The sequence below is a fragment of the Schistocerca americana genome, chromosome 10 (genome assembly GCF_021461395.2).
Source record: "Schistocerca americana isolate TAMUIC-IGC-003095 chromosome 10, iqSchAmer2.1, whole genome shotgun sequence".
NCBI lineage: Eukaryota > Metazoa > Arthropoda > Insecta > Orthoptera > Acrididae > Schistocerca > Schistocerca americana.
In genome coordinates this window covers 51,200,895-51,214,368 of record NC_060128.1, presented here as the reverse complement: position 1 = coordinate 51,214,368, position 13,474 = coordinate 51,200,895, and the positions used below count along the sequence as shown (strand labels likewise).

At 43.3% G+C, this 13,474-nt stretch overlaps 1 protein-coding gene across 3 annotated transcripts in view; it reads right to left on the bottom strand.

Moving 5' to 3' along the window:
- The window catches only part of LOC124552487 (aminopeptidase Ey-like), a 440,551-nt gene that overhangs the window by 169,576 nt on the left and 257,501 nt on the right, over window positions 1-13,474 (bottom strand). For all 3 annotated transcript variants that reach the window (XM_047126769.1, XM_047126768.1, XM_047126770.1), the window contains exon 2: window positions 5,870-6,215. In XM_047126769.1, coding sequence (XP_046982725.1) covers window positions 5,870-6,214 — 345 coding nt within the window. In that variant the 5' untranslated portion in view covers window position 6,215. The remainder of the gene's footprint in view (window positions 1-5,869; window positions 6,216-13,474) is intronic.

Genomic DNA, 13,474 nt, shown 5'->3' with positions numbered 1-13,474 from the left:
AAAAATTTGACTGTGTAGAAATTGGGACTTTGTACAGTCGCTGATAACGGTGCAGTCGAGTGCCCCACAAACCAGTCATAATCATCCTCATCATCATCATCCTCATCTTCTGTTGCCATGTCTCCCCCCCCCCCCCCCCCTCGCCCGAGACCGACAAACCTCCACGCCAAGTGATTTCTTCCAATGGGGTTATGTTAAGGACAAAGTTTATGTATCCCCAATGCCAACAACGATGCAAGAACTGCGGTGTTCTGTGGAGGACACTGACAGAAACATGTTAGTGGATATAGAGATGGAACTGGATTACCATTTGGTTGTGTGACAGGTGACCGAGGACACATGCACTTAACATTTGCAGAATATGCCAGAAATTTCTGAGTGTATCTACCTTCATGTACCACCCGGAGTCTACATCGTCTATTCGTACATAAACACTATTTATTATTTATTTATTTATTAAAATTGTGGAGTGGCCCACCACCTTCGTAACTATAGTGGATCGTTTTCTAACACAAACTACACAATTTTCAGAATTTTAGTGATTTTCTTGTTTTTTTATATAATTAAATTGTTAATTAATAAGGAAAACAAAAAAAACACAAGATATGTGAAGAACTGGGAAAAAATTACTTACTATGTTCTTAAGAAGAAAAGAATACAATAAAGGAAAGATTTAGATAACAAACTGGGTCCCATTTCCCGGCTACTTCAAATGGGAGGGCTTCAGTAAAGACCTGTCTTTCTGAATTAACATATTTTATTCTACTGTAGCTACTATCTATGTTGTGATGTTAATTCTACATGATCTGTGTATAAGGTATGACAGTACTATTTGTTACTACAATTGCTTCCTCCACCTAGCCACGCCATAAGCACTTCGAGCCTCGGGAGGTGACCTCGAGCCTCGTCTCCCGAAGGGCGCTTCTTACCTTTGTTGTGTGCTTGTGTTTTGCAGTTTGCAGCTTAAACATTTTACAAATTACACATTCACATGTTTGAAAACAATGATCCGAAGAACCAAATAATTACTTGTTTCACTTGTACAAACAGAAAAATTCGTTGTTTTATTTCTATTACTACCTCATTTCTGAATTCCATGCTTGTATTACGCGTAGTATTGTTGCAGTCGTGTGATCTGCTACTATGCCATGGATATATCTGGTGTGGTACTGGAGTGTTCATCCCATCATATGTATCTGTAAGCTCATCTCTTTCCATATCAGTGTTCGAATCTCTATTGTCCCACACATGATGTTGTGGTGTAGAGTGTGTTTCGGATCGTGATCTTGTATATGGTCGTCGCTGCTTGCAAGTCTTGTGTAGCGCTCTTGATATTCCATCAGTGATGCAGTTAAGCACACTCCAGTTGGCTGGCCGGGGTGGCCGAGCGGTTCTAGGCGCTACAGTCTGGAACCGCGCGACCGCTACGGTCGCAGGTTCGAATCCTGCCTCGGGTATGAACGTGTGTGATGTCCTTAGGTTAGTTAGGTTTAAGTAGTTCTAAGTTCTAGGGGACTGATGACCTCAGATGTTAAGTCCGATAGTGCTCAGAGCCATTTGAACACTCGAGTTGTCTGGGCCTCTTAAAGCTTGCCCTGTGTCCTTGATTTCTAATGTGAGCCTTGTATGTACGTGTATGTGTGTGTGTGTGTGTGTGTGTGTGTGTGTGTGTGTGTGTGTGTGTGTGTGTGTGTCAAATTTTAGTGTTTTGTTTTTGGGGATCCATGTTGCCCACATTCACACACATCACTCTGGCTAAGGCCAAAGCGGTGCAGGTGTTTAGGCAAGGGCTATAGCTCATCAGGAAGTGTACCATACCACGACTTGGGTCAACATGTCTAAGCCTCAACCATTCCTGGGTGATTGATGTCTCAACCTTAAAAAGATTTAATTGGCGTTTTTCTGTAATGTACTCCCCTGTTATCTCATAAACCTCATCCAGTCCCCCCTTTTTGAGCCAGTATGCTGCTATTCTGTGTATAATGGTTACAAGAACAGAGTGTGTTGCAAGTACAACGCATACGGTTCTCAAAGACGTGGTGTCCCTGACATCCACCTCTGTGTCCACGCCTCACAATGGTTTTTCGGGTAGTGAGTGACAGATAATGTGCCCAGGCATTACCTGCACATTATTGATTCAAAGAGGTCTGCACGATACATTCGCTGTGTCTCCAAAGATAATGGTAGCCTGTAGTGAGTTGAGTTTATTGTAGTGAGTTTGTGCATTAGTTTAGTCACTTTTTTAAGTTGTAAGTCTTTGGTGCTCGTTGAATGTGAGTCATTCATTGAGGTGCATCCCAAGGTATTTTGTTGTTATTTTCTATGTATGCTAGTGTTGTTCAGCCTAATGGTTAGGTTTTTCTGCAAGGCTGCTTTCGTCAGTAAATTCTTATTTGCTGCAATTGTGAGCTTATTATGGCTGCACAAGTCACTCATTTTTGTAAGGAGTTTTGTAGCCTTGCTTTCGAGTTGCATTCTCTACTTGCAAGTAGTCAGCATAGTACCATACCCCTCACTCTATCATCTTCGTGTAGATTGTTTAGGAGCGGTTCTATGGAAATATCCCACAAAATTTGGCCATAGGCCCATAGATTGAGACTTGTGGGGATCCTTTTGTTAGTTTCTTGATAACCTTTCGTGGTCCTGCACGCCATTGCAACATCCCATCTTTTCAGTAGGCGAGCAAGCTATTGTATACGACTGTCGGTGTCTGCATCTCTCGCAGCCTTGGGAACAAGGCAGGCCACCAGAGATTGTCGAAGGTGCCTGCTACATATATTGCTATTGCTACTGCGTATATTTCTTGTGCCACACCGCGTATATGGCCAGCAAAAGGCTCTATGCCATATGAATACTGTGCACACACGGATAATCGAAGACTCTCGTCCATGCATAATTTGAGCTGTGGCTACACCTTCAGAACTAAATTGTGTTATTTTTGCGACTGTGTAATTTACGTTCGCTATTACAATTGCAGCCTTGGGCTCTTTCGTCCCGGTAATTGTAACGAGACGTTTGGGAAAGCCTGAAAAGTCACCCATCACATATATGTGGTACTTGGAGACAGATTATATATGCCTGTATGATCTTCCCATAGGGGGGAGGGAGCGGGGGGCGGGGGGGGGGGGTGGCTAGTAAAGGCATAGGACTTAGGTGCTGTCTCTTTAGGGTCGTAATAAACCCTCCCATGCGCCCTGATGAAGTACATTGCGCACATGCTTGTCATAAGAGTCTGCAGAGCTCACAATTGTTGGTTGGGACGTTCTCTGTCCTATGTATCATTCGGTCGGTACGCTCTGTTGTATTGTTTTATGTTGTTTGGGGTTTCTGTGTGTGTTGTGTGAAACATTCCGACATTTACCTTCCTCTGCTGTTTGTCTACACTGGGAATTGTGTGTGGATGAAGTATTTTTAACTGTATTATTAGGCAGATTGTTTGTATTCAGCATTGGACTTTCAGGATCTCTGTTTTTGGAATAATGTCTGCTCACCTCGAGGTTATTTGGCAACTGAACGTTTATTCCATGGCTCCGTGGGTCCTCTGCGTCTGTGATACAACCATATGTAAAACGCACAGGCTTTAAGTGCAGTTTGCATTTACTACAGTTATGTAATTTTACTGATGTGTTTTGACCTGTTAACAGGTATGTATCTCTCTGTGTATTGGTATGTCAATAAACAGTGCATCGAGATCTGATGAATCGTTTAGCCTCATGTTGTATTAGTACGAGGCGTGTTTTTAAAGTAAATACTGTTTTGAAATTCCGCCACTGCAGCGCCTCGGTCGGCCTTCGGCGCGTGATCGCTGTGTGCTGCACTCTGTTGGCAGGCCACTGACGTCATTACAGTGTCATTCGGCGTGTTTACGTTTGCTTGTAAGTATCTGATATGTTCCTCGGACTGATAATCCCGCCGACTGTGAGATATGAGCTGTGGTTCGTTTTGTTAGTGATAAAGGCGTGAAAATGGCTGAAATTCATCAGTGAAGTGTACGGAGAAAACATTATGAGCGATTGGATCATACAGAAATTGGAGATTTGGTTCAGGAAGTTGATGAAAAACAGAGAGAACGGACACTTCACGATTTCAACTTTGTGGGATGAATTTCCTCACATGTCAGGAAGTGCGGTTTAGCAATTATTACAGAATGTTTCAGTTGTCGAAAGTTATGCTCATGCTGGGTACCGAAAATGCTGACTGAGGTGCAGAAAAGCAAGCATTTAGCCCGTTCTTTGACTTTCCCAGAGTGGTACAGTGAGGGATGTGACGAACGTTTAAGCCAAATTGTCACCAAAACATGAGTGGCTTACGTTGCACCTCAATCAAAACAGCAATCTGTGAAATGCCGCCATTCAATATCAGCCACAAAAGTGAAGTTCAAACTAACAATTTCAACCTGGAAAACCACGTCTACCAGTTTTTGGGAGTCAGGAAGGGGGTTTACTTGTGGATTTCTTGCCTCCTGGTGACACCACAAACTCTGCGAGATATTACGAGAACTTTGAAAAACCGAGCCGTGCACTGCAAAACAAAAGGCGTGGCGCACTGAGTACGGGGATTGTTTTGCATCGTGACAGTGCCCGTCAACATGCAGCCGAGGGAAGTCGGGAGCCGACTGGGAACCCCTGTGTGCAGCGCCGACCTAGCGCCCGGTGAGTGGCACGCGTTCCGGCATTTGCAGCAGCCGTCAGGGTGGTCAGTGTCGTGAAGACAATGAAGAAGCCAAAACGACAGTCTTGTACAGACTGTCTAATGAGGTTGCCGATTTATAAGAAGATGGTATTGAAAAGTTGGTTGTGCAACATGATAAGTGCCTTAAGGGGGGTAGGACGTCAAACGAGCCGACTTGGAGCAGCAGAGGCGTCACAAGACATTTTAGTTTCCACTGTCTATACTTTTACAAATACATTCATAAAGCTTTGTCAACATGACCAGGAGGGATTCAGGATTCACACTCATTGCAGTGGCAGTTCGAAAATATAACAAAAGAAATTTTTTTACATGTCAAATTTCATCATTATTTCACTTACTATTGGCTGCATTTGTTGCTATAGGTACACTTTTCTTCATAACTAAGAGAGATTCTTCGATGAATTTTGCACAGCATACAAACCATAGTTACAGGTGTATGAAACTCTAGAATTTTCCAAATATATTAAACACTGTGGTAAAAATTGAGATAATTAACCATAAAATTTGAGTTTTTTCTAAACATGAAGTTTAACATGTAACAGCTCATTCATTTTTCATTAATTAAATAAATTCTAGAGTTTCATGCACCTGTAGGTATGGTTTGTATGCTGTGCAAAATTCATCGAAGAATCTCTCTTAGTTATGAAGAAAAGTGTACCTATAGTAACAAATACAGCCAATAGCAAGTTAAAAAAGTGATGAAATTTCACACGTAAACAAATTTATTTTGTTATATTTTTGAACTTACATTGCTAAGAGTGTGAATTCTGAATCCCTCCTGGTCATGTTGACAAAGTTTTACGAATTTATTTGTAAAAGTATAGACAGTGGAAACTAAAATGTCGTGTGGTGCCTCTCCTGCTCCAAGCCAGCCCGTTTGACGTCCTCCCCCCCTTAATATTGGTGAGAATTATGTACAATAGTAGATTAAACTGCTGGTTCTCATATAAAAAATTTTGAAGAAAATTAAACTTCTTTTATTTTTATTTAGAAATGACAGTTACTAAAAAAACATGTCTCGTGTTGAAATCGTAGGTATATGTGGAACATTGAGAGTAATGGTGATAGTAAATTACACTGGGGAGCGGCAGTGGAAGAGGAAGGAAATAACTGTGTACTTTGTCTGGTTCCGCACAGAAGCCATCCGTCGTTCCACCACAGCTGGTGCTGTGCTTACCGTGATAACAACGTGCCCTTTGAACATGAAGCCCTCGCTGTCATCGCCCAAGTAGGTCTCTAAGAAGATGTCGTAGTGCGAGGGCAGCACCTCATTTGAGAGGCGGAATGATGACGAAGCATTGTTCGTAGCACTGACTGTAGCACTGGTCCCAGACGTCTGGGAGTCGTGCAGATTCCCACGCGCCGGCCCAGACACCTGGGTCGCAGCCATGCTGCTTTTGTCGTCTTGCAAGTCAGGCCCCGTCCCAGACGCCGACCGGGACTGCAGCAGCAGCACCAGCAAGCACAGCATGCCGAGCACTGCAGCTCGCCAAGGGGCCGGTTGCAGCATCGACAGGCCCATCCTGAAAGAAAAAAGAAAAAACTCCAAATCCACTCACTTTTTCTCTCAGCCCACAGGCCACGCCACTGTCACATATTGCATAATGCCATACAGGATAGAAAAAAAACGTCGCACATATTCATACAGGAGGTAGCATTGGTCAAAGTTACAAGAAAAGTGCCTGTTATGATACGTGTGGAAACTTGTAACAACAACGACTCTGTACTGTTGTACGATAAACTTGTGTAATTGATGTTCTGATTTAATTTCTTTTTGTTTCATGCCATTATGTTAAGAAAACTGTAAATTAGTTTCAATGTGAATATTAATGTTTATGTCAAACGTCAAGTAATATTGTAATAGAATTGAAATGTTTCCCCAAGGATCGGTGCTGGGGCCACTGCTGTTTCTTATTTATATAAATGATATGCCTTCTAGTTTTGCAGGTGATTCAAAAATATTTCTGTTTGCTGATGACACCAGCTTGGTAGTGAAGGATCTTGTGTGTAATATTGAAACAGTATCAAATAATGTAGTTCATGAAATAAGTTCGTGGCTTCTGGAAAATAATTTGATGCTAAATCACAGTAACACTCAGTTTTTACAGTTTCTAACTCACAATTCAACAAGAACCGATATTTTGATCAGACAGAACGGGTATATTATAAGCGAGACGGAACAGTTCAAGTTCCTAGGCGTTCGGATAGATAGTAAGCTGTTGTGGAAAGCCCATGTTCAGGATCTTGTTCAGAAAGTAAATGCTGCTTTATTTGCCATTAGAACAGTATCTGAAATAAGTGACAGTTCAACACGAAAAGTAGTCTACTTCGCATATTTTCATACGCTTGTCATATGGCATTATTTTTTGAGGTAATTCTTCTGATTCAAAAAGGGTGTTTTTGGCTCAAAAACGGGCTGTTGGAGCTATATGTGGTGTAAGTTCGAGAACCTCTTGTCGACCCCTATTCAACAGTCTGGGAATTCTGACATTGCCCTCACAGTATATATTTCCTTTAATGTCATTTGTTGTTAGCAATATTAGCCTATTCCCAAGAGTTACCAGCTTTCACTCAGTTAATACTAGGCATAAATCAAATCTGCATGTGGAATGCACTTCCTTGACTCTTGTGCAGGAAGGAGTGCAGTATTCTGCTGCAACGATTTTCAAAAAGCTACCACAAGACCTCAAAAAGCTTAGCAGTAGCTCAAACACTTTTAAGTCTAAACTGAAGAGTTTCCTCATGGCTCACTCCTTCTATTCTGTCGAGGAACTCCTGGAAGACCTAAAAAATTAAGCAAATTCCAGTGTTACACTGTTGATTTTCTTTATTTAAACTTAAGACTTATCGCCTGAATATGTTTTTTATATTTCATTTTATCTGTTTCTACTATCGTGTTATAATTCCATGTATTGACTCGTTCCATGACCATGGAGACTTCTCCTTAATTTTGTCCAACGGAACAATAAATAAATAAATAAATAAATAAATAAAAATAAATAAAATGTAACAAATGTTGAAATTGTTGTAAGATGTTTAAAATTGTAACTGTGCGTCTGGTCCATACGTGATATGTAGAATGCAAAACCTCGGGTGAATACCCGGTCTGTCAGAGAGAGGTAAAAGGTGGGTGGCAGGCGAGCGCGGGAAAATGCACGCGGGCGCTGCACGGCACAACGGGCTCAGCTGTAGTAGTTGGAGTTTGGCACTGGTTTGAGCAACACCTTCTGGAGCGAGGAGGCTCTCCTGCAAGACGTAGCTTCACTGAGCCTCGGGTATGCCGTTCCAACGCCCACACAGCATGGCAAAATTCCACAGGCACTAAATGGGGAAGTATTGCGGCGGTAAGAAGAATTAAAGTGCCGATACGTGAAGAGCAATAGCTATGGTTGTATGTGTGCTCTGTGCCTCGCCATCTCGCCGCCCGCCAACCGCCGCATCGATACTAGCAGGTTGAAACTTTTAGTACTGTATTCGTGTGGATCAGAGAGTGAACTGTGTTTGTTTGGTGCAACAATAACCTAAATTTTACCAGAATTTTTACATCATTTAGAGATAGGGTCCTTTCCAAACGTTGTGCATCCCGAGTATCCCGAAATGAAAATTAAAAATTGTGTTAATAATAATTATTTGCAGAACTAGCTACATTAGAATGGTGTTGGTAGAAATGTTTTGTTGAGGAACCAGTAAATGAATAGCGAAGGTCTAACGAAGTCGAAAGATAACTTTTGTATTGATATAGTAATGAACTATATTATTTCGAGACAGATTTAAAGGCATTTAAATGAGCAGTAAATAAGATGAAAAGAGTTGTAACTTATATACTGGAATCTTGAATGAATAATAAATTCAGTAATCATTTTTTTAAATACAGCGATCATAACTGTTTCAGTGTCCTCCCCTCATTCATTTGAATTCTGAAGTGTTCTAAATTGGTTTCACCAGCAAAAGTTAAAGTCAAGATAAAAGTCAAAATTTATCGGTGTTTTATCTTTATCAAAACTGACATTTTGTGTGTGGCATGAAAGTACAATTTCTGGGGTAACCTATGCCCGATTTTGATCAGATTAATAGACAGTATAATGTTTTGTAGTAAACATTACAGTGTAGGGTTATGCACTCATGATTTTCCATATGAGTACAGAACGTGAAACTACCAGTTCAATAGATTTTCTGGTTCTAAAATTCTATTATATTATGCAGTGTTACAACTTGTTGTTTTGCATGAAATTATACCAACTTGTACAGGGAAGAAACTCAGTTAATGCCTAATTAGGCTGGCGACCGTATTATTGTCACATTGGTAGCATCTTCTGGTTTGCTTTTGGCCCATCCTGACGTGTGATTGCATTTCGAACTTACTTGACGGATCATTGTTTTTACAGAGTGGATGTAAGTCTGATTTGCCACCAATCAGGTACACGCGGTCGATATCTATACGAAAATCCTTTCTCATAAGGTGAACCCCGCTCACTTATCATAGCACAGGCTTTAACGAGTACTGTGCCACGGATTACAAACTGATACCCATTGAAATATGGGCAAGTCTGTCCTTCCATCGCCATCTCTCATTGTTTGCTTTTGGGGAGGAGACCAGACAGCGAGGTCATCCGTCTCATCGGATTAGGGAAGGACAGGGAAGGAAATCGGCCGTGCCCTTTCAAAGGAACCATCCCGGCATTTGCCTGGAGCGATTTAGGGAAATCATGGAAAACCTAAATCAGGATGGCCAGACGCGGGATTGAACCGTCGTCCTCCCGAATGCGAGTCGAGTGTGTAACCACTGAGCCACCTCGCTCGGTCGCCATCTCTCAGTTACATAGGAGTAGACACTACATGCAGTGCCGCATGTGGTGACCGTGCATCCTTGAGCCCTCCTTTCGCTCACGCATGGCTCCATTCAGACTGTGTCATATGCATCGGTCACACGCTCCTTTAAAGTCTGCGCGTTCTCGATGGCTTAGGCAAGTATTTCCACAGCTGGAAATTGAATAGATTCACGTACGATGAACTGAGAAGTATTCTATCGGATCTCCTTGGCCAATCCATCGTCCACCAAACGTTGCGGTGAGCTACAGTCGCACGATCTGTAGAAGACGGAACTGATGCCGCACCGTTCGTCTTTCTGCGAGGGTAACGTTGGATTTCTGTCGATGGGGACATTTAAAGACATTAGTGCATGCCCAAACCGTGATCAATGTGCACCAGTTACTGGAGTTGGTTTTTTTTTTTGTGGTTTTAGGATGCACAACTACAGTGGTCATTAGCGCCCAGACTAAGTTATGAATGCACTGCGAGGCACAAGGTTAAAACAGCAACAAAAAATGTCAACACTGTAAAAGTAACATTAACAGGCAAGGGATTAAAAGAAAACAGCATAATCAAATGGCCTTAGACAGGTTTGTCAAGTGGATAAAACGAAGAACGCGAGCAGCTGCTCCTGGGTCATCCGCTAAAATGTCATCCAGAGTACACGGCAGACCGAGATCAATGCGCAGTGTATTAAAATTCGGACAGGACGTTAAAATGAGTCGTCGTAGCTGCCGTCTGCTTCACGTCTGCTGTGCAGCGAGCTACCTTAATTTAAGTGTTAACTGTATTTTTCTTACTTGTCACTTCTTCTTCCGTGTGTTTTTGCTTTTAGGAAGCTTTAATTGTCGAGTTCTAGTAATAGTGTTCCATAGATTTCGTGTTTGTTTTGAATACAGTCAGAGAGAGTCCCTTTAGTCAAGCATAGTGCCTGTAGTGCTAGTGTTTTTCAATACAGTCCAGAGACAGGTAGTGCTATTTTCTTTGTTTTCTACAAGAAGTGGCTAGCAACCACAGTTTAGTCAACAATCAGCCGCCTTTAGCCTAGTTACAAGTTGATTAACTCTCTACAGTAAACTGATTTCTTAGGATGGATAGGGTGCGTGACTGCTGTGTACGGACGCAGCAGGAGCTGGCCACTGTTCGCGAACAGCTGAGCGTGTTGATGGCCGCGGTCAGCCGTCTTCAGGCTGCTGCCTCGGAGTGTAGCGGCAGTGGGGGGTCTGGTGCGTCGCAAGGTACACCCCAGGTGTTACATGCTTCACCCACTGTCCCTGCTCTCGAGACATCTTCGCGGGTACCGGGCGCGGTTGGGCCACCCTCTCCCCAAGGGGAGTGGCGGGTTCAGCGGCGTTCGCGGCCTACGAGGTGGAGGGTCAATGTGGAGGCTGGCCATGTGGCATCGCCCGCTCTGCCTGTGAGTGGACATGTGGCTGCTCCTTCAGCAAGGTCCGAGCAGGCACACGGTGGGGAGGGGTTTATTAGTGATTGGGAGCTCCAACGTTAGGCGGCTGATGGAGCCCCTTAGGGAAATAGCGGAAAGGTCGGGGAAGAAGGCCAGTGTTCACTCTGTCTGCTTGCCGGGGGTCTCATCCGAGATGTGGAGGAGGCCCTACCGGCGGCGATAGAGAGCACTGGGTGCACCCGACCGCAAATTGTTGCTCATGTCGGCACCAATGACTCCTGCCGTCTGGGTTCAGAGGTCATCCTCAGTTCGTACAGGCGGTTGGTGGAATTGGTGAAGGCGGAAAGCCTCGCTCGCGGGGTGGAATCAGAGCTAACTATTTCTAGTATCGTTCCCAGAACCGATCGCGGTCCTCTGGTTTGGAGCCGAGTGGAAGGCTTAAACCAGAGGCTCAGACGATTCTCCGGAGATCTGGGGTGCAAATTTCTCGACCTCCGCTATCGGGTGGAGAAATGTAGGGTACCCCTGAATAGGTCAGGCGTGCACTACACGCCGGAAGCGGCTACAAGGGTAGCGGAGTACGTGTGGAGTGCACATGGGGGTTTTTTAGGTTAGAGAATTCCCTCCCTAGGCCCGACAAGACGCCTCCTGAGACACGGCAAGGTAGGAGTAGGCAAAAGGCAACAGGGAATAACAATATTAATGTGCTAATAGTAAACTGCAGGAGCGTCTATAGAAAGGTCCCAGAACTGCTCTCATTAATAAACGGTCACAACGCCCATATAGTACTAGGGACAGAAAGTTGGCTGAAACCAGACGTAAACAGTAATGAAATCCTAAACTCAGATTGGAATGTATACTGCAGAGACAGGCTGGACAGTGGAGGTGGAGGCGTGTTTATAGCGATAAGAAGTGCAATAGTATCGAAGGAAATTGACGGAGATCCGAAATGTGAAATAATTTGGGTGAAGGTCACTGTTAAAGCAGGCTCAGACATGGTAATTGGATGTCTCTATAGGCCCCCTGGCTCAGCAGCTGTTGTGGCTGAGCACCTGAAGGATAATTTGGAAAATATTTCGAGTAGATTTCCCCACCATGTTATAGTTCTGGGTGGAGATTTTAATTAGCCGGATATAGACTGGGAGACTCAAACGTTGATAACGGGTGGCAGGGACAAAGAATCGAGTGAAATTTTTTTTAAGCACCTTATCTGAAAACTACTTTGAGCAGTTAAACAGAGAGCCGACTCGTGGCGATAAAATATTAGACCTTCTGGTGACAAACAGACCCGAAATATTTGAAACAGTTAACGCAGAACAGGGAATCAGCGATCATAAAGCGGTTACTGCATCGATGATTTCAGCCGTAAATAGAAATATTAAAAAAGGTAGGAAGATTTTTCTGTTTAGCAAAAGTGACAAAAAGCAGATTACAGAGTACCTGACGGCTCAACACAAAAGTTTTGTCTCAAGTACAGATGGTGTTGAGGATCAGTGGACAAAGTTCAAAACCGTCGTACAACATGCGTTAGATGACTATGTGCCAGGCAAGATCGTAAGAGATGGAAAAGAGCCACTGTGGTACAACAACCGAGTTAGGAAACTGCTGCGGAAGCAAGGGGAACTTCACAGCAAACATAAACACAGCCACAGCCTTGCAAACAAAAATTACGCGAAGCGAAATGTAGTGTGAGGAGGGCTATGCGAGAGGCGTTCAATGAATTCGAAAGTAAAGTTCTATGTACTGACTTGGCATAAAATCCTAAGAAAATTTGGTCTTATGTCAAAACGGTAGGTGGTTCAAAACAAAATGTCCAGACACTCTGTGACCAAAATGGTACTGAAACAGAGGATGACAGACTAAAGGCCGAAATACTAAATGTCTTTTTCCAAAGCTGTTTCACAGAGGAAGACTGCACTGTAGTTCCTTCTCTAGATTGTCGCACAGATCACAAAATGGTAGATATCGAAATAGACGACAGACGGATAGAGAAACAATTAAAATCGCTCAAAAGAGGAAAGGCCGCTGGACCTTATGGGATACCAGTTCGATTTTACACAGAGTACGCGAAGGAACTTGCCCCCCTTCTTGCAGCGGTGTACCGCAGGTCTCTAGAAGAGCGTAGCGTTCCAAAGTATTGGAAAAGGGCACAGGTCATCCCCGTTTTCAAGAAGGGACGTCGAATAGATGTGCCGAACTATAGACCTACCGTCGATCAGTTGTAGAATTTTGGAACACGTGTTATGTTCGAGTATAATGAATTTTCTGGAGACTAAAAATCTACTCTGTATGAATCAGCATAGGTTTCGAAAAAGACGGTCGTGTGAAACCCAGCTCGCGCTATTCGTCCACGAGACTCAGAGGGCCATAGACACGGGTTCACAGGTAGATGCCGTGTTTCTTGACTTCCGCAAGGCGTTCGATACAGTTCCCCACACTCGTTTAATGAACAAAGTAAGAGCATATGGACTATTAGACCAATTGTGTGATTGGATTGAAGAGTTCCTAGATAACAGAACGCAGCATGTCATTCTCTATGGAGAGAAGTCTTCCGAAGTAAGAGTGATT